The sequence below is a fragment of the Capra hircus genome, chromosome 16 (assembly GCF_001704415.2).
Source record: "Capra hircus breed San Clemente chromosome 16, ASM170441v1, whole genome shotgun sequence".
NCBI classification, from domain to species: domain Eukaryota; kingdom Metazoa; phylum Chordata; class Mammalia; order Artiodactyla; family Bovidae; genus Capra; species Capra hircus.
The window spans coordinates 74,876,256-74,902,343 of record NC_030823.1 but is presented as its reverse complement, the minus strand read 5'-3'; the positions used below and the strand labels follow the sequence as shown (position 1 = coordinate 74,902,343).

The window sequence follows — 26,088 nt, the reverse complement described above, 5'->3', positions numbered from 1 at the left end:
CACCTGGGAAGCTCTTGCAATGTCTATATGTCACTAAAACAAGTGTGACGTTGTCACTGATTTCCTTCATTCGTCAATCAGAGTCTATCACATGCTTCACCAGTTATCAAGTCTGCATCAGGCACAGTGCCAGATATTTGAAAGGAAATAGTGGGTCCCACTGTCACTGTCCTCAAGGGAGACACACGATGATAGAAAATATGTATGCTGGGCTTTCTCTGCACCAGGAACTATTCTAGGCATTCTGCACATATTAACTCATCGGTGAGAAACTAGACAGACACATTAGACTAATTTGTCTTCACACTGAGGAAGTCTGACCCCACGGTCCATGCTTCCGATCACCACCACAGTTTCATTTCACTCGGCTTGGTAAAGAACTGCCTAGCACAGAGCCAGGCATGTCATATGTATTTGAAAATTACATACTGAGCCAAACTTCTTACAGCCTAAAGGAGGAGAGGCCATTTGGAAAGCCTCAAACCCATCCATGGTGAAGAGTTTACTCCCTGAAGCCCATAAATTATTCAGCTGCCTTACATTAAAGAGTGCAGAACACTTTTAAGGAGTTCAAGCATCTCACTGGTTGGTATGTACTTGATTTTTCCAATCAGTGTGTAAATTTCCAAAATTTTTCATGAGAGTAAAGAGGTTGTGGACAGTTCTAACGATGCTCAATATTGCTACCGTAATGAGTTATGCTGTCATCTGACAAATTGAAGGTTATAAGCATAACCTCTTGTGTCTTTAATGATTTTCTATAGATCTGTGGTTTGACCAAATCAATTATATACATTATAGCTAGAGAATTTAATACAAAGGACAAAACTAATTATGTTTATTGAGGGAGCCCTTTTAGTTACACGTACACAAATGAAACTGATCTCCTAACTCTCTACGGAGAAAACTTTTGTAAGATATCACCGCAAGGCCCTGGAGAAAATAATCATTTTGTGCATCTGAAAGAATATATTTATCTTCTCAGCATGCTTGCTATGATCTAAATTTGCTTGTGAAATATGTAGTAAACGGGGATTCAGCAGACAGTCTGAGTGAGCCAAGGAGAGTCATAACCTAGTCTCCTGTTGGGGCTTCCCTGGGGGCTCAGTGGTAAAGAATCCACCCGCCAATGCAAGAGGTGCAAGTCTGATCCCTGGTCGGGAAGATCCGCTGAAGTAGGAAATAGCACCCCACTCCAGTACTCTTGCCTGGGAAATCCCGTGCACGGAGGAGCCTGGTGGGCTGCAGTCCATGGGGTCACTAGGAGTAGGACACGACTGACTGACTTCACTTTAACTTTTCACTTTCATGCATTGGAGAAGGAAATAGCAACCCACTCCAGTATTCTTGCCTGGGAAATCCCGTGCACAGAGGAGCCTGGCAGACTACAGTCCACGGGGGGTCACAAAGAGTTGGACCCAGCTCAGTAACTCAACAACAACAACATTTTCCTCTCACTTCTCTATTGTAAAATATTCCTTAAAGTCACTGAAAAATTCTCTTATGACACAAATGTCCACTGCCTGAACAGGCTAAGGGGAGAGGAAACCCAGAATGGGGGACCCATGTAACAGAAGTGGCCTGAAGGAGCTGGTGAGGTACTGCTTAAAGGAAGAGTCATGAAGCTGATAGTAATTAACCATCTGTCGGGATCCAAGAGGAGGAATTCGAACGGGAATGGCTGTCAGATGAGATAATGGGATCGAGAAGAGACATATATCCTCCGTGGAAACAGGGAGGCACTGAGGAATCTCTGCTTTTTTCTACTGCTGTGGGAGGCATGATTGGATGCTAAAATCTCTCACCCACAAGGACAGTTCAGCAAGACGAGATGTGCCAGGCACACAGCGTGCTGCCTCCTGGACCCCTCCATCCCGCTGGGCTGCTTTGCACAGCCTGCCGTGGTGGTGACGTGTTCAGCCGGCATGGATCAAAGTGCCCAAGCGCCAACTGAGAGAATTCAAAGGCAAAGGCGGCCTCAGATGATCTGGAAGGTGTCTTGGTGCAAAGCTTCCCAGTGTTTTAATTTCTCATAGCGTTTTGCCTTTGGGGCTTTGCAGAATTTAACTGTGGTTGAAGTTAAGTGCGCAGCTGGGTGCTTGCTTCTATCATTTTTCCTAATGAGTGCGCTACGAGAAATTGGATTATCTTACTTGGATTCTCTCACCGATTTGTCTAAGCTGTTTAAATCTTTTCACTGGAACAAATTCTCTGAGCTTCCTCCTGCTTCTGTGAGGGAATAAGAAATACAAGGATGCCCTTTTCTGCCAGATAAATCTAGCTACTTAACTGAAAGACCACAGCTGGATGGCTGCCCCAAGAAATCATAGGAAAGTGGGTTAAGAGAAGAAATATAGGGTCTTATTAACATTTCAAGGGCAATTGAGACAGGCAAGAGATAATGAATGGTACTGGAGTTTGGCCAGGTCAATGGTGTTAAAACTCATTCAAAGAAATAGATAAATTTGAGGCCCTGGCCTTTGTTTAAACTCCCATCCAAAAGATGATTCTCCTTTGCCAAAACTTTTGATGATATTCCAGGATATTTGTTTAATAGGTAACTCAAAAGGAATGCTGCCTTCAGTTTAATTACCTTAGGCTCTGCAGAACCCAGGTGTGAAGTAGAAAATTAGACAGCTTCTATCTTTATTTGTCTTTTTCTGCCTACTTACTAAATCACTGAAACAAAGTAACACGTAAAAACATTTAAATCACAAAATGAAGTAGCCACATGTGGAAGAATATTAAAGAAACAAAGTTCTACATCATGAAAAGATGCAGAAAAATGAAATCTTAATTCTATTCCTGAGCACTGGGTGCAGAGTTATAGAAAGAAAAAGTTTTACAGTCATCATCTAGGCAACATGTTTGTGTTAAAATAAAATTATGTTAGTTTCAATAAAAAGGGACATAAAAGAATTTCACTATGCAGCAGAACTGGCCCAAAGAATGGGATTAGATATAAATTATCAAATGAAACTTATTATTTTGAAACTTATTCTAACATCTAGCAAGATGTCAGTGGATATAATTCTTAATGTATAATAAAATATTCTATAAATATGAGAAACAAAAACCCCATCCTACTATTCTACGAAATTGAAAAGTCATTTTAAAGGGTATTCTAAATATCACCTTTATTATTAGAAAATGGAATGCCACTGTGCACATTTATAATTACCTTGTGCTACCGCTATGATGCTGATCATTAGTTCATTTTTACATACATTTTTCGAGTTGGAAATAATCAAAGAAGTCATCCAGTTCAACCAACCACTCAGTGAAGGACCTCATCCTTCCTACCCAGGAGCAATTCCAATCCTGTAGACCCTTTCTTCTTCCTGAGATGCTTGTGCCATTTGTAAGAGAGTTTTAATTGCTTGAAGGTCATTCCTTTGATTGAACTGAATTTTGCCTTTGTTGCTACCTATGCTGATTCTAGCTGCCTCCTTCAAAAGAAAGTAGCATATATTTAATCATTAACTTGACCTGGATTCTGGATACATGAGTATGTTCCCTTTACAACAAATTTATGAAGCTATAAATGTGTGACACATGCACTTTTCTGCATGTATGTTATACTTTGATAAAATGTTTACAAGATGCAAAAACAAAAAAAGGAAGAGGAATTATGATATCTGGATTGATGTGGTTCTTTAGGAGAAGGTAAACTATAATTTTGGGATGGTGGCTTCTAAAGAAAACCCATGAAGAAGAGAATTTATATGTGTGTGTGCGTGTGCGTGTGTGTGTGTGTGTGTGTGTGTGTGTGTGTGTGTGTGTGTGTACAGCTATAGCAGCAGAGTATCTGTGACATCTATGAAATGTTTCATTCAGACTTTCCTTGTCAGGGTCAGACCACCATGAAAGGAACTGAAAAGTAGCCTGAAATAACTTCATTACACAACTTCATCTCAGAGGCCTTAAAAGTGAGTCTAGTTCCTCTTCTGTCAAGAAAGGTTGACAGAGTTTTGGATTAGGGAATCCATCATATAAATTTTAGTGAATTTATTAAGAACTATTAAAATAAGAGAGAAAACGAGAGAGATGAGCAAAAGCAAGACAGAGAGAGAGATTAAGAATGAAGAAAGATTGGAGTAAACCAGGCTAACCTACACAGTAAAACAGCTGTGAACACTCTTGAGACAGAAGAACAGAACTGGAGGCATCAGGCTCCCTGATTTCAAACCACCCGACAAAGCTACAGTCATCAAAACGAGCGGTTCTGGCACAGAAACAGACACATCGATCAGTGGAGCAGAATAGAGAGCCTAGAAATAAATGTGCACATTTATGGTAAATTAATCAAAGGAGGCAAGAATATACCATGGGAAAAAACAACCTCTTCCATAAATTGTGTTGGGAAAACTGAACAGCTGATCAAACTGGACCACTTTCTCATACCATACCCAAGAGTAAACTCAAAATGGATTAAAAATGCAAATGTAAGACCTGGAACCATAAAACTGGAAGGAAACACTGGGAGTGTCCTTGACATCAGCCTTATCAACCTTACAAAGCATTTTTGGCGGTATGTCTCCTCAAGCAAAGGTCGCAAAAGCACAAATAAACAAATGGAACTACATCTACATAGAAAACTTCACAGCAAAGAAACCGTCAACTAAATGCAGAGGCAACTACGATAGGGAAAAGATGTTTACAAATAACATGTGACAAGGCATTTATATCCAAAATATACAAAGAACTCACACCACTGAACACCCAAGTATAAACAAACAAAAATGGGAAGAAGACCTGAATGGACATTTTCCTAAAGAGATACAGATGGCCTAAAGGCATGAGAAAATATGCTCAACATCACTAACCATCAAGGAAATGCAAATCAAACCCAACCTGAGATATCACCCAAACCTGTCAGAATGGCTATCATCAAAAAGACAACAAATAACAGTATTGGTGAGGGTGTGGAGAGAAGGGAATTCTCCTGGGATGTTGCTGCAACCACTATGGTATGGAGGTTGCTCAAAAACAGTTCTGGGTACTTTTCCAAAAAGTCCCTCAAAACACTACTTCAAAAAGATATATGCACCCCTATGTTCATAGCAGCACTATTTACAATAGCCAAGAAATGGAAGCAACCACAGTGTCCATCGACTGACAAACAGATAAAGATTTGTAATATACAAAGAACTATTATTCAGCCATAAAAACTGACATTTTTAATGGCACTTTAAGACATTTGTGACAATATGGATAAATCTAAAGGGTATTATGCTAAGCAGAATACGTTAGACAGAGAAGACAAATACTGCATGATCTCATTTATTAGTGGAATCTAAAAAACAAAAGGAAAACAGACTTACAGATACAGAGAACAAATGGGTAACTGCCGAAAGCAAAAGGCAAGGTGGGGGCGGCTCAGGGCTCTTGGCAAAAGGCAAGGCAGGGGCGGCTCAGGGCTCTTGGCAAAAGGCAAGGCAGGGGCAGCTCAGGGCTGTTGGCAAAAGGCAAGGTTGGGGTGGCTCAGGGCTGGGCAAAAGGCAAGGTGGGGGCGGCTCAGGGCTGGGCAAAAGGCAAGGTGGGGGCGGCTCAGGGCTCGGCAAAACATGTGAAAGGGGACCAAGAGGTACAATTCTCCAGTTACATAATAAATAAGTCACAGGGATAGAAACACAGCATTAAAAATATGGTCAATAAGTACTTTGTCGGGGGAGAGATGGTTACCAGAGTTATTTTGGTGGTCATTTCATAATGTACGCAAAAGTCAAATCATTAAGTAGTACATCTGAAATCAACATAATATTGTACATAAACTATATTTCAAGAAAAAGATGGTATGATTTTTTAAAAAGCTATTGTAACTTCCTGGAAAAATTCAATTAATAAGCTGATCTTGATCTAAAGTTTGAATCCAATTTAAATAAAAAGTGACTTTGTGGAGAGCTGGCAACTTTGCTTGGATAGGTTTAAGAAATTTTAAACAATGGCTATCATCTGCATGATTGTATGATACTTGGAAAGGATTGAAGGCTTCATGTGTCAGAAAGGGCCTACTCACACATAGCTTTATCCTACCCCCTTCCCCCTCCCCCACAGTTAGGAAGATAAATCAGGAAACTCAAATTGGGAAAAACAACTGCAATATTGCGTTAGTTCAGATGTACAGCAAAGTGATTCAATTCTACATATACATGTATCTATTATCTGCAAATCTTTAAATTATTGATAAGAAGTTGGAACTGAGGAACTTAAAGATAGGATGTTAAGATGTTAGAGTCTCCTGAAAAGTAAAGATCGATCAAAAATAAAGAGAACACATTTTTCAGATTATGAAATGTCAACTGACCTGGGACATTTAACTTATCAAAATTGGCCTAGACTGTATTTGGGACAAGAATTGTGGGTTTCAATTAATTATATTTAACTTAGAAGAATGAAAGACTCTTCCTAAGATTCACTAATGCTTTTAGCTGCCAAGGGCAAAACTTCCCCTGACGTGGGGCTGATAAACTATACATGCCCGAGTCCTGAGATCTGGCTGAAGCTTCAGTCGAGGGGTTTCAGCGTTTTTATATTCAACAGTGGGGTGGGCACTGGGCTAGGTGGACTTCCCAGGTGGTGCTAGAGGTAGAGAGCCTGCCTGCTGATGCAGGAGACACGAGAGATGCAAGTTCCATCCCCGGGTGGGGAAGATGCCCTGGAGGAGGAAACGGCAGCCCACTCCAGTGTTCTTGCCTGGAGAAGCCCCAGGACAGAGGAGCCTGGTGTGCTTCGGTCCATAGGGTCACAAAGAGCCGGACACGACTGAAGTGACTGTGCGCACACACTCACTGTACTAGGTCCCAGGCCCCAGTAATCAACAAGATATTCACAGTGTCTTTCATGGTGGACGAGTCTAGTCAGGGCTGCGAGTGGAAAAGGAAAAAATAAACGCAAGAGGGTGTGCACACATGCTTACAATAAGATAGCAATAAACAAGACGAAGAAATTAAGGTAAGGAAATAAGAGGGTGTGCACACATGCTTACAATAAGATAGCAATAAACGAGATGAAGAAATTAAGGTAAGGAAATAAGAGGGTGTGCACACATGCTTACAATAAGATAGCAATAAACAAGATGAAGAAATTAAGGTAAGGAAATAGAGTGTATATACGCATGTGAAGATCCCCTGGGGAAGGGAAAGGCTACCCTCTCCAGTATTCTGGCCTAGAGAATTCCATGGACTACGGAGTCGCAGAGTCGGACACGCCTGAGCGACTTTCACTTTTCACTTTCCTATGTATGTGTTGGGACAGAGAGAGAAGCATCTTATTTAGGGAGGTGCAGAAATATCTCTCTGGGGAAGTGACATTTGAACAAAGACCTAAAAGAGGTAAATGGGGCGCTATGCAAAAACTTGGGATCTTTCAGGGAAACATAAAGGAAATGCAGAGAGTTCAAAGCAGGAATGAGTTTGGCCTAATCAAATAATATCAAGAACCCAGTGTAGCTAAATAAATGGCGAGAAGTCTGCAGAGCAAGTCCAAGTCCAGGCTACGTAAGGGCTTGTAGAAAGCGTCAAGGCGCCACTAAAATGTGTGAGTGGATGATTTTTATGGTCAGTTTACATTAAAAGTTTTAGGGGGATCTGATTTAGGGATTCAAGGAAGAAGCACCCAAAAAAGCTAGAAGACTGTTACAGCGGTCAAACTGAGACATGTTAAGTGTCTCGGGGAAGCATAGGAACAGCAGAGATTATAAGACTTGGTCATGCTTGGGATACATTTTGAAAGAGAAACCTATGAAACTTGTAGATGAACTGGATGTGAAATTAAAGGAAGAGAAAAATCAAATATGACTTTTCACCTTTCGGTCAAACTGGGTGAATATGTTATTAACGTCACTGAGCTGGAGAAGGAAGAGCGTCTTTGTTAGTATCGTTCTGGTGGCTCCTCGTTGCTTGCTGGGTTTGCTTTAGTTTGTTTGTTTGTTTAATTTTGGAATTCATGAAGAGGGGAAAATAACAAGTTTCATTTGGTATATACTATCTTTAAAAATCATTTTAGTTATCTAAGTGAAAAAGTTAAAGGAAGATTATGAGTCTGGGCAAGAGATAAAATGTTGACAACATATACATCTATATAACATTTAAAGTCAAGAAAGTATGTGAAATTTCCTAGAGAGTGAGCATGAATGAAAAAAATATATCTAAAGACAGCCTTAGAGGTTAGAGAATAGAGAATGCACTAGCAATAGAAAGGCAGTGAGCAGGAAGAAAAGGCAGCAGATGTCAAGAAAAGAAATTTCATCCAGAAGATGAAAGAGAGCAGCTATAAAATAGTACCGAGAATTCAAACAAGACGAGGACTAAAAACTAAGCTTTGACTTGGCAAAATGGTTATCTGGTTAACTGTTGATGAGTCAGTTTCCTCTGAAGTAATAGGAACAGTCTGATTGGACAGAGTTAACAGGTAGTGAGAAAGTAGATTAAGAGTAGACATCTCTTTGGAGAAGGCTGATATAGAGAAGTGGGGGGATACCTGGAGGGGGTTAGGCATTCTGGAGACCACTTCTTTCCCAGATGGAGGATAGTCAAGTTGGTGATGACTTAGAATAGAAGGGACATCAATGTGGGGAAGGAAACGGCAACCCACTCCAGTGTTCTTGCCCGGAGAATCCCAGGGACGGGGGAGCCTGGTGGGCTGCCGTCTATGGAGCTGCACAGAGTCGGACACAACTGAAGCGACTTAGCAGCAGCAGCAGCAGGACATCAGTGATGTAAGGTTTAGATGGGACAGAGGGAGGGAGGTACCCAGGGCTGTGGAGGGAGACAGCAGGTCCTCACCAGCTGGTATGGCTTCGCATCATTTGATTTCAGTTTCATGTGATGATTTTTGGCTCACCCAAACCAACCTATAACATTTTGATCTATCTGAAACCCTGTAATGGATAGCCAGGTCCACTTGCTAAAGGCAAGTCCCTGAGTCATTGAGAAGGAACATACAGGAACAACTGTTTGGAACATACAGGTGGAGAGCCTTGAGTGGGAACACTGTAATGGGGGTGGGGGGCAGTATGCCAAACGTGGGCAGATGCTGGGGAGTGGTGAGTTGCGAGTAACAGGCAAACAGGTTGGCGGCAGAGATTCAGTCTGCCCTGGGGGCTGAGCATCACTGCACGTTCTTGATGGGTAAACCAAGAATGCAGGACCCAAGCATTCTTCTCCTGGGCCAATACTTAGGGTTGGGTGTTGCAGCAAGCAGCTTTGAAGAAGGAGATGACATCTCCCTTTAGGACAAAAATCAGCCAGCTTACTGCTGATGGTGTGGGTCTCCTGCTTCCCTGTCTCACTCACCAGCCCACACCATCCTTCCTAAAGTTGAGCAGCAGGGGTACCATTGAAATAAACAGCCTGGTGGGTGCCAGCTCTCTCTTGGGCGGGAAGAGGAAGGGGTGTCAGAGCCAAGAGGCAACGTGTCTGTGCTTCTGAGTGAAGAAGAACTGGAAGCTGACCTAGATTCTGTCAACAGTGAGGACCTGGCTATTCATTACAGGGTTTCAGCTAGATCAAAATGTTATAGGTTGGTTTGGGTGAGTCACAAATCGTCACATGAAACTGAAATCGAATGACGCGAAACCACACCGGCTGGTGAGCACCTGCTGTCTCCCTCCATGGCCCTGGGTACCTCCCTCCCTCTGTCCCATGACCTCCGCACCCTGAAGAATAAATGCCCCCACCCACACAGGACCTCGAGTCACCACCTCACCCAGAGGTGGAGCTGCTCTTGCCTGGTGAGACCCCTTTGACAGGTCAGAGCTCAGAGGGTAGAAACGAAGGGGCCTCCTGGTCCAGGGGCTCAGCAGCCATCAGGAGAGCCAGGGGAGGAAGGAACTCTGACACTTGGACTACATCCCTGGGGTGAGGACCGAGGGGGGTGAACAGGTTTCTGGCAACCCTCCCCGTTCTGCCTCAAGAGCAAACCTGCCCCTGCCCAGCCCGCCTGCCCTCCCAGTTGGGGCCTGTGTGGTTTTCTGGTGGCTGTTGGTTTTACTAACTCACCATGGCTTCCCTGATAGCTCAGTTGGTAAAGAATCTGCCTGCAGTGCAGGAGACTCTGGTTCAATTCCTGGGTCGGGAAGATCCGCTGGAGAAGGGACAGGCTACCCAGGTCAGTTCTTGGGCTTCCCTGGTAGCTCAGCTGGTGAAGAATCGGCCTGCAATGTGGGAGAACTGGGTTCCATCCTTGCACTGGGAAGATCCCCTGGAGAAGGGAAAGGCTACCCACCCCAGTATTCTTGCCTGGAGAATCCCATGGACAGAGGAGCCTGGTGGGCTACAGTCCATGGGGTCGCAAAGAGTCGGACATGACTGAAGTGGCTTAGCACACATGAATGCACGTGGCAGGTATCCCTTTGAGGGGGAAAAACACTCTATTTCCCATTCAGTTTAACTGCTTCCTCAGTGGGGCCCTCTGCCCACAGAGACCAGGATCCTCTGATGCTTGGGCCTGATGGTGTTTCTGGGAAAGCACTGGTCATCCAGTCCCAGCAACTGCACAAGGCTGACTGAGGTATGGACTGGTCAGCACAGTGGCCTCAGTGGGAGCTGGTCCTCCTTGCCTGAGACAATCACTATCCTAAGGACCAGGTATTTTGTTTCTATTACTACCTCTTGGGCTACACTTAATGATCTGCAAGACCACAGGCTGGCCAGTTATAGATGCTCCTATTTAGAGCCCTCAATCATGGAAAAAAATGTCAACCACCAATCAGACAGCTTGGTCCAATCACACAGATAACCAAGGGAAGGGCCCACGTTGTCTAATGAGACTGAATCAAAATGCTCATCAAGCCTGAATCACTCAGGCCGCTGTAAGCACTGTCTGGATCCATTCTCATACCAGTCGAAACAATAGGCTCAACCCCCGTGGAAGACGCGATTGCGAGCTGGAAGGACCAGTGCGTGCCAGAGCCTGACTCCTGCCAAAATAGGCCCAGTGGTTCTGCAGTGAAGGAGACCACACTTCACAGAGGAGCGTCTTCCCTGTCTCCTCCTACAAAACTGACCACTGGCTCTCCGACCCTCCTTGGGGACTGACGTTGGCATCTTGTCACTTAGACATTTTCAGGTTACACTGTGGCTGTTCCAGTCCGGTCAGCTGACTCTTGTTTTCAGCTTTCCAGAACATCTGCAATCTGACAGAAGCTTTTTTTTTTTTTTTTTGTAGAGGCACCCAACAAGGGACAGCGAGTCAAGGTCAACAATGGGCATTCCATACTTCTTCATTCTCTGATAAGGCTGCTTACACCATTGAGAGATGGTATAGATTTTTTTAAAGTTTCACTGACATTATTTAAGTCCCAGGTATAGAGCATAGTGACTCACAGTATTTAAGGGTTATACTCCCTTTTTAGTTGTTATAAAACATGGGCTTTATTCCCTGTGTTGTAAATATATCCTTGCACCTTATTTTATACCTAATAGTTTGACCTCTTTATCCCCTATCCCTGTGTTTCCCCTTCTGTCTCCTTTGTTCTCTATATCTGTGAGTCTGTTTCTTTTTTGTCATATTCATTCGTTTGCTGTATTTTATAGATTCCACACATAAGTGAATTCATACAGTATTTGCCTTTCTCTGACTTATTTCACTTGGCATAACGCCCTCCAAGTCCATCCATGTTGCTACAAATGGCAACATTTCATTCTTATTTTATAGCTGAGTACTCGTCCATTGTGTGTGTGTGTGTGTGTGTGTGTGTGTGTGTGTGTGTGTGTGTGTTTAGCCATTCATCTGTGTTGATGGATATTTAGGTTGCTTCCATATCTTGGCAATTGTGAACAATGCTGCTATAAACATTGGGGGTGCACATACCTTTTCAAATTAGACTTTTTTGTCTTTTTTTCAGATATATGCCCAGGAGTGTAAGTGCAAACCAACCCCAAATGATTTCTGACTCTATCTCCATCACCTCTTCCCGGTCCACACACCTTATTAAGGCAGTTTGGGCATGAAAAGATTAATTCCTTGTAGGGTACCTCTTGGGTAATGATCAAGATGAAAGAGGTGAGGTGTTATATAAACCTAGTTTGAAAATTCATGATTCTCCCCTCACCATTAATGCACCTGAAGCCTCTTTCTCTCCCCCAATGACCAGCTTGTTTTGTACCCACTCTGAGTGGAGCTCCCCCACCCTGAAGGAGATGCTAAAGGACTCAAACTGAATTCCGATTCTCTTCCTGAAGTAACATTGTCCTAGACCATAATGACAATGATGCTTGGTTGAAAACATTGCCCACGAATTCTTCCTACAGTAGTGGCCTACTTGGGCCATACTGGAGAGTATAATGGACCTCTGCAGATTTTTAAAAATTACCTTTGCCTATTTACATATGACCCCACTCCCTGCAAGGAAATCAGCCCTAAATATTCTTTGGAAGGACAGATGCCGATACTTTCACCACCTGATGTGAAGAGCTGACTCACTGGAAAAGACTTTGATGCTGGGAAAGATTGAAGACAGAAGGAGAAGGGGACGACAGAGGATGAGATGGTTGGATGGACTGACTTGATGGACATGAGTTTGAGGAAGCTCGGAGAATTATCCTGTCCATCACCAATTCTGGTGTGCTGCAGTCCATGGCGTCACAAAGAGCTGGGCATGACTGAGTGATTGAACCTTACGAACTGAGCTGAACCACTCCCTGAAAGATGTTGTACATAGATGGCTGGAGACAAGGTAGAGTTACAGGTCCTGGGGAGACACTTCAGTCTTGGGGCCATGGAGGGAGAACCACCCCCCAACCCCAGCATCTGAGGACCGAACACTTCAGACCCCAGGAGGTTCGGGGGTGGGCACTTGGAGCTCACTATGCTTGTCCCTTGGACTCAGTGCCGCTAGCTGGCCAAACAATCCTATGGTTGGGTGAATATAGCAGCAGATGCAGCTGACCATTTAACTTGCTACTGGGGTCATCATCCCTGTCTACATGCTGTAGAAACAGAAAAACTCCTTGGACACAGCCAGCTGGTCCTAAACTATTCTGCATGCCTGACACCACCAAAGGCGGTTCCTGAACCTGCCCCCTCTCAACCATGTATCTGCATAGACAAAGGCATGCATGCATGGGTGCTTGGTCATGGCCGACTCTGCAACCTTGCGGACTGTAGCCCACCAGGCTCCTCTGTCCATGGAATTCTCCAGGCAAGAATACTGGAGTGGTTTCCATTTTCTCCTCCAGGGAATCTTCTTGACTCAAGGATCAAATCTGCATCTCCTATGTCTCCTGCATTGGTGGGTAGGGTCTTTACCACTGAGTCAGCAGGGAAGGCCCCCCTACAATCTTGTTTTGATCTTAATGGCAAAAATTCACATGCCTCTCCTGATGCCCAAGAAGCTCTGGACTGTCCTATACAGTAGTTGAGCCTGAAACTATTCAGTGATGCTCTCCAGTGTACCAGTTAGCTAAACCATTGTAGCTATGGTCTAAATCAAGTTTAACAACAAATTCCAAAACGGAGCAAACTGTGGTCCTTGATATTATGGATTTGTATGTGGGAGAATGTCTGTCCTTTGGGGGCAAGTGTTACTCATCTACTGCTCCTGTAAAAACATCAGAGATCTGCAGGTCAGTCTAAACTCCTTGTGTGGGTCACTGACTGGCTTTGGACTATATCTTGACTAAAATAAGGCCTGCTGATGCCCTTAGGATTTATTCCCAATTTGTTGAGTCCAGGACCTTGAGGAGTGGAATTGAAGTCAACACTGCAAACTGACCTCATCCTGTTTCCCAGAGTTCTATGATAATATCCTTAACCAAATGCTAAATGAGGGAACTAGATCAGATTTGACCCCAGTCAGATTAATCAAGTTGGCTAGTGGAGTGGCATATTCAGCCAAAACTTTGCACTCACCCTTGAAAGTGTCAGACCATGGGATGGACTCCTGGACCCTGTGCATCCTTGCAGTCCCTTACTGGGAAAGCCAAGAATGAAAGGCTCTGAATTCCCTTCACCCAGCCCATTTCTCAGGATTTGATGGCAGGAGGCAACTCTGAGGATGAAGTCATGTAAAATCTCCCTCCAGGACAAAGAACAGGCTTCACACTGCTTGCTATAGGAACAGTGAATTGTCAGCTCAGTGTTCCCTATTTGCATCTGTGTAATTCTCACCTGGGCCCACAGTGTGTCAACCCTGCAAGGACTGAGTGCAGGAGAAAACAGTGTAAACACTGCCCATGCTGACTGCTGTGCGTGCCTTTCTCCCCCTTACTCAAAACGCTTACTCTTCAGCATCCATGAAGAAGGAACATGCTAAGTTATGAGCTAACTTGCAAGTAGGATGAAATCAAATCTCAGATCCAACAACAGATTTAGTGGAGGGAAGATGAGGTGGTTCTTCTCTGAATGAAATTAGACACCTGATAATCAACGGAGGGTAACAACGAGGGAGGAGTTAATCGAAGTTTGAAGAAAGAGAAAGTATAAAAAGGTCATCTTGGGAAGTAGAACTCTGAAAGGAGTATTGTCTAAGGGCTAGGAGTCTCCTTGAAATTTTTGGTCATAGATTTAAAGCAATATTCGTGAGTTAAGTGTTTGAGTTATGAGTTTTTCTCTAGCCATGCCCAAATTGCTTGTAGGAGTGGAGAAGATGAAGTGTGACGTTTAATCGCACGTGTACTTTTGCCAGGTAAGTACAATGGAGAGAGACAGGATCAGGGGAGCTGAGGTTACCCGCAAGGAAATACTTGTAGGGTTAGACCATGAAGTCTTAGCTAAGACAGAAGGGGAGGCAATGAGTAGAAAATTGGTTGGAACAATTGACGAGGTGCAGTGAAAAAGTGTTGGCATGTAAATGAACTGGAAGAGTGGAGGCTGTGGTCAGAGAACAGAGGAATGGAAAGTGAGGTTTTCCATGAGTTATTGGTGACAATAAGATCTAGATCATGACCACAGAAGGGGATGGAAGTAGCCAGGTTGCAGTCAGAGTCATTTGGAAACAAGGAGGTCGAACGACTGGGAAATGATGCTTGCAGGGGTATTCTATACGTGTGTCTCCAAGAACGAGGAGAGGAGTGAGATAGTAAACTCTTCAGTGGCTGATGGAAAGGTACAGGGGATGAGAGGAAAACCACAATAAGGAGAGGCCACATGTAGGTGGCTTCATGCTGCACTGCAGGCAGATTCCTCGCCATCTGAGACATCAGATACCAGCCTGTATATGAAGACACATCCTTTCAAATGAGTGGGGTTTTGAATGAAGAGGAAGGAGCAATTGCCTAGAGGTAGAAGGTGACTTTGGGAACCAAAGATGGGATTTTGGAGAAGAATAGAAAACAACCACCATTTACAAAGATTGCAGAAAAATAGCATTCTGAGAATATAGCTAGATTGTAGCTAAAGCATGTAGGTGAAAGAAATCTTTGAAAAAGAGGTTATGGAGGGAGGTTGCTGGGTCATAGGGTAACTCTATTTCAAGTTTTTTAAGGAATTTCTATACTGTTGTCCACGGTGGCAGCACCAGCTTACATCCTCACCTAACAGTGTAGAAGGGTCTTCTTCTCTCTGCACCCTCTCCAGCATTTACTGGTTGTAGACTTTTGATAATGGCCATTCTGACCGTGTGAGGTGATACCTCACTGTAGTTTGGATTTGCATTTCTCTAATAATTAGTGAAGCTGTGCATCTTCTCATGTGCTTTTTAGCCTTTTAGTATGTGCTTTACTTTTTCAGCATGACTTCTCTGGAAAAAAATCTCTATTTAGATCTTCAGTTCATTTTTTAATTGTTTGTTTTAGTATTGAGCTTCAAGAACTCAATATTATATATACAACATGAGTTTGTGTATTTTGGAGATTAATCCCTTATCTGTTACTTCATTTGCACATATTTTCTTCCATTCCAAGAGCTGTGTTTTTTGTTTTGCTTATTGTTTCCTTTGTTGTGTAAAATCTTTTGAGTTTAGTTAGGTGCCTTTTGTTTATTTTTATTTTCATTACTCTAAGAGACAGCTCAAAATTATGTCAGTGTTCTGCCTATATTTTCCTCTAAGAGTTTTGTAGTATCTGGCCTTAAATTTAGGTCTTTAGTCCATTTTTAATTTTTCTTTGTGTGTGTTGTTAGGGAGTGTTCTAATTTCACTCTTTTCCAAGTAGCTGTCCAGTTCCCAATACCACTTATCGAAGAGATTGTCTTTTCTCCATTGTATATTCCTGCCTCCTTTGTAGTAGATTAGGTGACCATAGTTACACGGGCTTATCTCTGGACTTTAATCCTGTTCTATCGATCTATTACTGTAGCTCTGGAGTATAGCCTGAAATCAGAACCTGATTCCTCCAACTCCATTTTTCTTTCTCAATATCTCTTTGTCTATGTATGGCCTTCTGTGTTTCCATACAAATTGTAAAAGTTTTTGTTCTCATTCTGTGAAAAATGCCATCGGCAATTTGATAGGGATTGCACTGAATCTATAGATTGCTTTGGGTAGTAGAGTCATTTTCACAGTATTGATTCTTCCAGTCCAAGAACATGGTATGTCTTTCCATATGTTTGTGTCATCTTGTATTTCTTTCATAAGTACCTTACAATTTTCTGAGTATAGGTCTTTTGCCTCCTTGGACAGGTCTTTTCCTAAGCATTTTATTCTTTTTGATGTATACCTGAAACTAACTCAACTCTGTAAATCAACTATATTCTAAAAAAAAATTTTTTTTAATGAATAACAAAAAAGAAAGAAACAGACTCATAGACATAGAAATCAAGCTTATGATTACCAAAGGGGAAAGGGGTCAAAAAGAGATAAATTAGAAATTTGGGATTATCAGATACAAAACTGCTATCCATAAATAAATAAGCAGCAGATTTACTATAAAATAGGGAACTGTATCCAATGTCTTATAATAACCTATAATGGAAAATAATCTGAAATACATGTATATGTATAGGTATACACACAAACACACACACACACACACACATTTATATATACATACATGCCAGAATCACTTTGCTGTACACCTGAAACTAACACAACATTGTAAATCAATTATACTATAATAAAAAAATAAAAAAGAGGTAAAGAGAGTGATAATGGAGTTTATAATAAATGTTGAGACCTTTAGCATATAGTAGGCAGGTCAGAAAAGGATGGGAAATCAGATGAAATTAGGCAATATACAGAGCATTTTGGTGTCAGAGACCAGGGCTTGCCTGGCCTGGATGAAAACACCTGGGGTGCTGGATGCCTATGAGTGCCAAGATAAACAGACTTGCAAGTCATGGTGAGGAACTTTAAACAGACTTATAACCAACTCTGACTCCAGCCTTTCCAAGAATACTTGCTCAATGACTGAGTAGGGAGAGGTGGAAGAGGACTACTGCGGAAGGAGGGCTGGTTTTCACCAAGAGCAGGTATAATAGAACCTTTTACTGTAAAAACAGACCTAACTCTTTAGTAAATTTGGTTGATCTAAGGTTCTAATGCTGTCCTGGGGCCTGGGGCCTGGGACCTGGGACCTGAGACCTGAGCTGCTCAGGGCTGGAGTAAACTCCAGACAAATGTGTGTGTGTACATGGTTAGGGAGGGGTGGGTGATGGAGGAAAAGGTGCTTCTGAAGTACCTTCCGTGTGTCTGTCGAGAGACAGCCTCTCAATACAGAACACAGCAGTGGCCTTTGGTGAAAGAGCTATAATCTTTGATGAAGGCAGGTGGAGGTGACTAATACTGTTCTTTCTTAACACTGTTGTTGTCATTCAGTTGCTAAGTTATGTCTGACTCTTTGAGACCCTATGGAAGGCAGCACGCCAGGCTTCCCTGCCCTTCACCATCTCCTGGAGTTTGTTCAAACTCATGTCCATTGAGTCGATGATGCCAGCCACCCATGTCATCCTCTGTCGCCCCCTTCTCCTCCGAAGATTAGCATGCTTAAAGAAACTCTGGGGGAACCTGAGCAGCAGGGAATGAATGGATTGGGGTTTTCAGATAGCTGTCCTCACCAGCAGCAAACCAAATGCTGCCAGGCCATGTGCAGGCGTGCAGTGTGGACTCCCATAAACCCAGCTCCTAGTATCTTCAACCTCGTCTCTGAACATCCACTTCTAGTTCTCGCTCTAACAACACCTGGTTACTATTGGGGAGTGTAGCACCAAAGAATTGATGCTTTTGAACTGTGGTGTTGGAGAAGACTCTTGAGAGTCCCTTGGACTGCAAGGAGATCCAACCAGTCCATTCTGAAGGAGATCAGCCCTGGAATTTCTTTGGAGGGAATGATGCTGAAGCTGAAACTCCAGTACTCTGGCCACCTCATGCGAAGAGTTGACTCATTGGAAAAGACTCTGATGCTGGGAGGGATTGGGGGCAGGAGGAGAAGGGGACGACAGAGGATGAGATGGCTGGATGGCATCACTGACTTGATGGACGTGAGTCTGAGTGAACTCTGGGAGCTCGGGAGGCCTGGCGTGCTGTGATTCATGGGGTCGCAAAGAGTTGGACACGACTGAGCGACTGAACTGAACTGAACTGAACTTCCCTTACAGGTCTTATAAATGGTGGTGGCCCACATTTCTCACACAAAAGTAGAATCCCAGTCGCACCAGTGGCATGACAATGTGGATTATGGAGAATTTAATTATGAACTTCAAGGTGAAGGATTTGCCACGGTTTTATTCTTCTGTTTTAGAAAGCTTTCTTTTCCTGATACATGTTGGCCAGAATCCTTGGAGAAGTGACATCTATCTGCTGATTATCCATTTGAGAGCTTTCCTTAGCTTGTTTCATGCCATGTCCACAAAATAATGCTAACCTAATAAAGCAGCCAAGGGCTTCCCAGGTGGTAAAGAATCCATCCACAACTGCAGGAGTAACAGGTTCGATCCCTGGGTGAGGAGGGTCATCTGAAGAAGAAAATGGCAATCTATTCCAGTATTCTCGCCTGGAAAATCCCACGGACAAGGAGCCTGGTGGGCTACAAAGTCCATGGAGTCACAAAAGAACTGGACACAACTGAGCGACTAAACAGCCAACAATGGTAAAGCAATAAAGCCACAACCCGAGAAGCTGTTATTATCTCTCTCTGTCCTGAGGGTCTCCCAGATGCGGCCATCTCTGTATCTGGCCTGAATTTGACCGTCTAAATCATGACCGTTAATTTTCCCTACAAGACACCTTCGTAGAGAGTAGGTAGTAAGCATAATGAAGATGATTTTCAAAATCAATGGGTATATAAGGTGGTGACACGCCTTCCCTAACTGTTAGAGCTGAGACAGCCAAATCAAGAGTAGTACATGCAGAAATGTGCTCATACCTGTGCTACGAAGGGTTTTGTTCATAGATGTTAAAATTCATAGAAAAAGCAAAGGTAAATGAACTGGATGAATCTGTTGAAAAGATTAATAAACACGTCATTAAGTAAATAAGGATGAAAGCAAACTTTGCTCTTCTAGGGTTACAGCTTCACATGTACATCTAATAGCTGTTCAGGTTATTTAGGACTTATAGTCTCAAACTTGGAATTATTAATTACGGGAAAAGTGCACCTCTAAGAACAGCGAGCCTGAGACAACAAAGAAACGAACTCTGTGGACGATTTCTCTGTGGGCAGGAGCTGCTGATGGCCCCATATGCCTGCTTCATCGCTTCATGAATATAGGAAGCTTTCCAGGTTACATGTTCAGCCCTATGTGTCTATTTTAGTTGGATTTGGGTAGAATGACAGGATTTAACTTTTAAGGAGAAGTGAACACTTCATTTTTAGCAACACCGTGTTGGAGGCGGATGAACCCGATCACGAGGGGCCCCGTGTGCAGTCACTCTGCCAGGTGGCTCTCATCGGGGTGCTCATTGTTGAGAACCCCGCTATTCCTGCCTGAGGTTTGAAGCCAGGACTTCGCAGGATTCCCTGCTGCATGGCTCAGTTCTTCCCATGCACAGAGCAGATGGGTGAGGCAGAAGAAGATCCCACCTCGGAGGCAACAAGGAAGCATTCCAGAGACCAGCGACGGTGCTGCTCTTTGTTGGAGGAAACGTTAATTGGAGGTGGTGAGTGAAAGTTAGAGCTGAAAATTGGACTTGGCTTATGAGCCGTTGGGAAACTTGTTAGAGGTTTTATCACCACATGTTGATAAACAGAAACAAAATGTTCACATTAAAAACATGAGTCAATTGTTTCCAATTTAGCTTAGAACACAGGCCTCCAGGGTAAGCACAGGGGTCACAACATCCTTTCTTAATGTTTAGAAGTAACGCGATCATTTGTATTAAAATACTACCAAGTCATCTGGATTCTTGGAATTTCCACTAAATTCTATCTGACATAAATAGCAGACATAGGTCTTCTTTCCTGATTTCTCTGGCTGTACCTTTTTACGGCTTCACTGTGGCAGTTACTGTATTGTCTTATATTCTTGTGCCTCTTTTTTTTCCTCCCGCTCTTTCACTTTCTTTTGGGACGAGACCATGTATTTTCATCATTATATCCCTAGAACTGAGTCCAGTGCCCCAAAGTCAAAAGTTAAAACATGACGGAAAGAAGCAGCCAACATTCCTTCTAGCAGCGGTCAAGGATGGTCATACAAAATAAAGATAATTTATAGTTTTGGACTAAAATGAACAGCGTTTCTCAACTACAGGCCTTTCCCAGTTATAGATTTATTTAGTTTACCATTAAAATTATCTATGTGAGTTTAAGTAAACAGACTTTAAATCAAGTCTTTATCCACCATTCTCATTACAAGTCGAGCATTGCCGCTATAGGCACAAAATGGCTATGGTGGTATGTGAGGAAATTTTGCCGAAGAATATGTTTAATGGTTTTGAGATAATTAGAGAAGAGGAAAGACTCTGCCTACAATGCAGGAGATCCAGGTTCGATCCCTGGGTCGGGAAGATTCCCTGGAGAAGGGGAGAGCCACCCACTCCAGTATTCTTGCCTGGAGAATCCCAGGGACAGAGGCGCCTGGTGGGTTATAGTCCATTGGGTTGCACAGAGTCGGACACAACTGATGGCTAAGCTCCAAACCTGCCCCTTTTGCCCGCGCATTCTCTATTTCCCATTCCCGTGGCCTGGAGCTCTCTTTATTTCTGTCTCTCTGGGAATCTCAGTTAATTTCTACCCTGATATAGTTCACTTTTTTCATTATAGAAAGTTAGAAATTGCATTAAATATGCAACCACGACTATTTTCAATGTGGAATATAACTGTACACAGAGTAAACAGCAAGAGATACATCCTTAATTATAATTTTAAAACCGGAAAAAGCTTGTAGCTATATTTAACAAATCTAATGGTTTCATTGAATGGAGGTCTGTCATTAAATGTATTATTCACAATTACAGTTTTCATCATGATAGAAATTTATTTTAATCTAACAAGTGATAGAACTGCAAACATGTACAGGTTGCAAAAAGTAAACTGTGTTATTTATATCATCAGCAGAGATCAATGGGAGCCCAAGTAGTACCAGATGTACCAACCAGCCCAAAATAACACTGCCAGGACTCCGAAATCTAATTGGTCATTGGGCCTGCAGAGCCCACAGGAGCAGACTATGACCTGTTTGCCAAAACGAGGAAGCTGACTGCCTGATAAAATTTTAAAAATTCAAATAAGACTAATGTCCAAAATGTCCTAGATACAATTGGGAAATCACCCATCATACCAAGAATTAGGAAAACTACAACTTGTGTGAGAAAAGAAAGTGAACTGATGTCATCAACTCAGTCTGAGCTGAATCATATTTTTGAACTATCGGACAAAGATTTAAAGTACCATCATAAAATGATTTAATAAGCAATTACAAACTCTCTTGAGTAAAAGGAAAAATAGACAATATCAGCAAAGAATTAGATGTTAAAATATGGAAATTATAAAACTGGAAAATAAAATAGGAGAAACAATCAATTCTCTGGATGGGCACAATAGTGGAGAGGAGATGAAAGAGAATAAAATCTGTGAATTTTGAGGACAGATCAATAAATTTACCCATTCTAAACAAAAAACAGGGGAAAATTAACAGAACTCAGGAATCTGTGAAAAAACAGGAAAAGACACAAAGTTTACGTTATCAGAGTTGCAGCAGAAGAAAAAGAGACTAGGGCTGAAAGAGCAATAAAAGAAAACCTTGGCTAAAGACATCCTAAATTTGGCAAAAGACATACATCCACAGATTTGAAAAGTTGAGTGAATTTCAAATTGGAAAAAAAAAATAGACACAGAGATACATTCATAAGTAAAATTCTGAAAACGAAATAGAGCTGAAGGTGTTATCACTCCATAATTTTTCTCTGCAAGGAGTCAGAGAAAAGATGTGCTACCTACAGGGGACCATGAATTTCAACGAGAGTGGATTTCTTACTCGAAAAATAGAGTGCAGAAGGAAGAGATGTATATTTCCTCAAATGCTTAAAGAAAAGAATTGTCAACCATGAATTCTACATTCAACAAACTATCTTTCAGGAATAAATGGGCAATAAAGACTTTCTCAAATGAAAACTAGAAGAACCGTCACTAGCACACCACCTCTTAAAGAAGAGCTAAAGGAAGTTCTTTGACCAGGAAGGAACTAGTAGCATAAGAATCTTGAGGCAAAAGGCAGAGAGAAAGAACAATGGGGAGGGCAGGCAAACAGGAGAGAGCACCCTTCTTTCCATAAACTGTCTAAATTATATGCAATGATTAAAATAAGAACTAGAATACCATCTTATCCTCAAGACAATAATACTTTAAAGTGGGGAAGATAAAGAGACCTAAATGGAAAAAGAGTTTTCCTCTGCTTCATCCAAAACTATAAAATGTTAATACCAATCAGCTATGAATTGCACATGTACCTTGTAATAGGCAGAAGAACCATATTGTGTATATGAAAAATTGACAATACATCTAAAATAATAGAACTAAATCAAGATGAAAACCCTAAAAAATGGTCAAGTATTCCATAGAAAGGTAAGAAAAGAGAAACAAAGAAATCAAAGAGAAAACAAATAATAAAATGGCAGAGTTTACCCCAACCACATCAATAATTACGTCCAGGTAGATAGTCTAAATATACCAACTAAAAAGCAGAGATTGAAAAACAGTTTTTAAAAAGCATGATGCAATAATATGCTTTTTTATTATAACATTTAAAAGAAACTCACTTCAAATTAAACAACAAGAGTTGAAACTATAAGGATGGAAAAAGGCATTCTGTATAAATATTAATATTTTTAAAGGGCAGGAACATGATTGTTCATGTCAAAAATATGAAAGAACTGAAAAAAAAAATCCTAGAACTAATAAATGATTATAGCATGGTCTCTGAGCACAAGGTTAATATATAAAAGTCAAAAGTCAATTGCTTTCCTACATAACAGCAGTGAACACATGGAATTTGAAATTAACAACACAGTACCATATATAGGGACACTCCAGAAATGAAATACTTAGGTATAAATCTAACAAAATGTGTATAAGATATATTTAACAAACTATGTATAAGACTTATTTGAGTCAGCTTACAAAGGGGCTTCCCAGGTGGCTCAGTGGTGAAGAATCTGCCTGCCAATGCAGGCGAGGAGAGTTCGATCCCTGGGTTGGGAAGATCCCCCAGAGAAGGAAATGGCAACCCACTCCAGTGTTCTTGCCTGGGAAATCTCATGGACAGAGAAGGCTGGCAGGGTTAGGGTCTGTGGGGTCGCAAAGAGTCAGACAGGACTGAGCGACTAAGCATGCATGTGACCCTGAATCACCATCTGAAGGACAACTGATTCTGAGAACCCTCTTTGGAAGTCACATGAGTGGAAAGTGAGCAATTTCATGAAGCCGTACTTGGGGCAGCCCAGGACTTCTTTTAACTCATGTAGTCATTCTCAGCTGCTCCTCAGAAATCAAGGCCAACACACTTTCCTGGGGCATTTTATTGCCTCTCTTGTTCGGATCTGCAAATACATCGGTCAGCCATGTTCTTTCATCTAATGAGGCAACATTAGCAGAGGCCTCTGACTTTGATAGAATCTCCTCTTTATAACTTTACACCCAAGAAAAAAACATTTATAACTCCCTTACCTTGTTTCAAGGAGAACTTAGAGTGGTTAACAAAATCACTTACACTACACCAAGACCATACAATTCAGAAAATACAAGAAAATAAGGCAACTAAGAAAAGAAACAGAACAATAAATTGTTTCTTAAGAAACAGAACAGGAAATTTGAATAATCCCAGGGGTGGGGTAAATACAGAAATGTATTATCAGAAAAACCTATATGCTTGTAGAACCCACTTTTACCTATAAGATTTCCAGCATCTTACATTGTTGGGAAATATGATGTATTACAAGATTTATTTCATGCTTTTTTTCATTTATCAAGATTTATTTGCACATCTTTTACTAAGCGGAAAAGCATGCAAGCTAGAAGCTATTCAGGAAGAACTATACTGCTTCTGACGTTGACACTGGCGAGACTTTTCTCCTATGTGTTTTCACAGAGGGGACAGTGAATCAGGACATTCTCTACAGCAACTTTATCGCAAACACTGCCAAGAAACAAAGGTCATTGCACATAAAAACTGAGATGTTAAAATAAAGGGAATACTAAGTGTAAATAGACCCATCCCCCCTTTTTTTCTTATTCCTCATTTACTTTTCTCAGAAACCCCCAACAGCAGCTGAAATATTGCTATCAGATATCACCGGATCTATTGAGAGAGAAATAAGGTAGAAATCTAGGTTGCAATTAGTTTTCTCAGTGGTATCTATGTAACTGTGGGTAATTGGTGCTGCTGCTGCTAAGTCGCTTCAGTCGTGTCCGACTCGTTTGACTCCATAGACAGCAGCCCACCAGGCTCCTCCGTCCCTGGGATTCTCAAGGCAAGAACACTGGGTTGCCATTGCCTTCTCCAGGTAATTGCTACTCATCATCAAATACAGGATTGTCTCCAAACTTCTGAAAAGTTTCAGAAATGGGACCAGACACAAACACAGCTGTTCATGCAAATTTCCACTGGGTTTAGAGTAAGAATATTGTAGAATAAGACAGAGTCCTTTAAATTTGATATGGGGAACAACTTTCACTATAGAATAGTTGATTACTTGAGACTAGATAATTGTTCTCAGTGTAAATATAAATACGCTAACTTTTTAAGCAAAATCTGAATAACATAAAATGTAACATCATTAGAAAATTTAATGACACAAAAACTCTAAACTTTTCTCTCTCTAAGGTGAAGAGCTTGAGTTGGCTTCTAATTCCCCAGGATAAAGCATACAAGTATTTTCCCTTTCCTACGCCTCTTCTACCCCTGTTTTTAACATTTTCCTCATGATCTGAGGAATTACGATAGGTGAAATGAGGTATTTTCCAGGCCCACAAGGGGGACCCTTTGCACCAGGGCACAGAGGTCACACAGCACCGCTCTCTGGGTGAATGCATGATTTGCTGGCAAATGCTAGAAAGGCCAAGTGTCTTCCCCGCGCCGGGCCTTACCTGTGAGTCCGGGTGGACAGATGCAGAGGTAACGGGGGAAGGCTTCGGGGCGGCGGGATGCAGACAGCAGACGGGCCAGGCGCTCACGCCCGGTCTCCGAGGGCAGCTCCACGCACCGCCCGCCGGCCTGGCAGGGGCCGCTCCCGCATCCATCGAGGTCGGTCTCACACTGCGCGCCCGTGTATCCTGCAGGATAAACGGCCAGAGAGGCTGCGGGCTCAGAGCTCCTCAGCCATGGAGCACGCGCCTGGGCTGCAGATGGCCTGGAGGCTGGCCACCGCGTGGCGCCAGGTAACAGGTGCTGGGCCCCCCTCGAGGAGCCGGCAAGGGGACCTGATAAAGGGGGCTTCCGTGAACGTTAAGAGCAACAGCGGAGTCACTTCCATGGTACCACCCAACACTTAACAAAGAAGGATGAAGGGGCTTCAGGATCATCTTGACTTAACCTGGAAGTTTTAACTAAACTCCAATTCTTCAAACATTCCAACTATTTGAATGCTTAGCAAGAAAAAAAAAAAAAAAGATATATTTTTCCAGAGTATAGATGGAAAGTCAGCAGACTGCAGGTGGGCGCTGGTGGTAAAGAATTCGCCTGCCAACGCAGGAGATGTAAAAGAAGTGGGTTCAGTCCCTGGGTTGGGAAGGTCCCCTGGAGGAGGAGATGGCAACCCACTCCAGCATCCTTGCCTGG

General features: G+C 42.4%; 1 protein-coding gene across 1 annotated transcript in view; it reads right to left on the bottom strand.

Annotated features, from left to right (window-relative positions):
- The window catches only part of CRB1 (crumbs 1, cell polarity complex component), a 213,175-nt gene that overhangs the window by 88,426 nt on the left and 98,661 nt on the right, over positions 1-26,088 (bottom strand). The window contains exon 5 of the mRNA XM_005691053.3: positions 25,398-25,583. Coding sequence (XP_005691110.2) covers positions 25,398-25,583 — 186 coding nt within the window. The remainder of the gene's footprint in view (positions 1-25,397; positions 25,584-26,088) is intronic.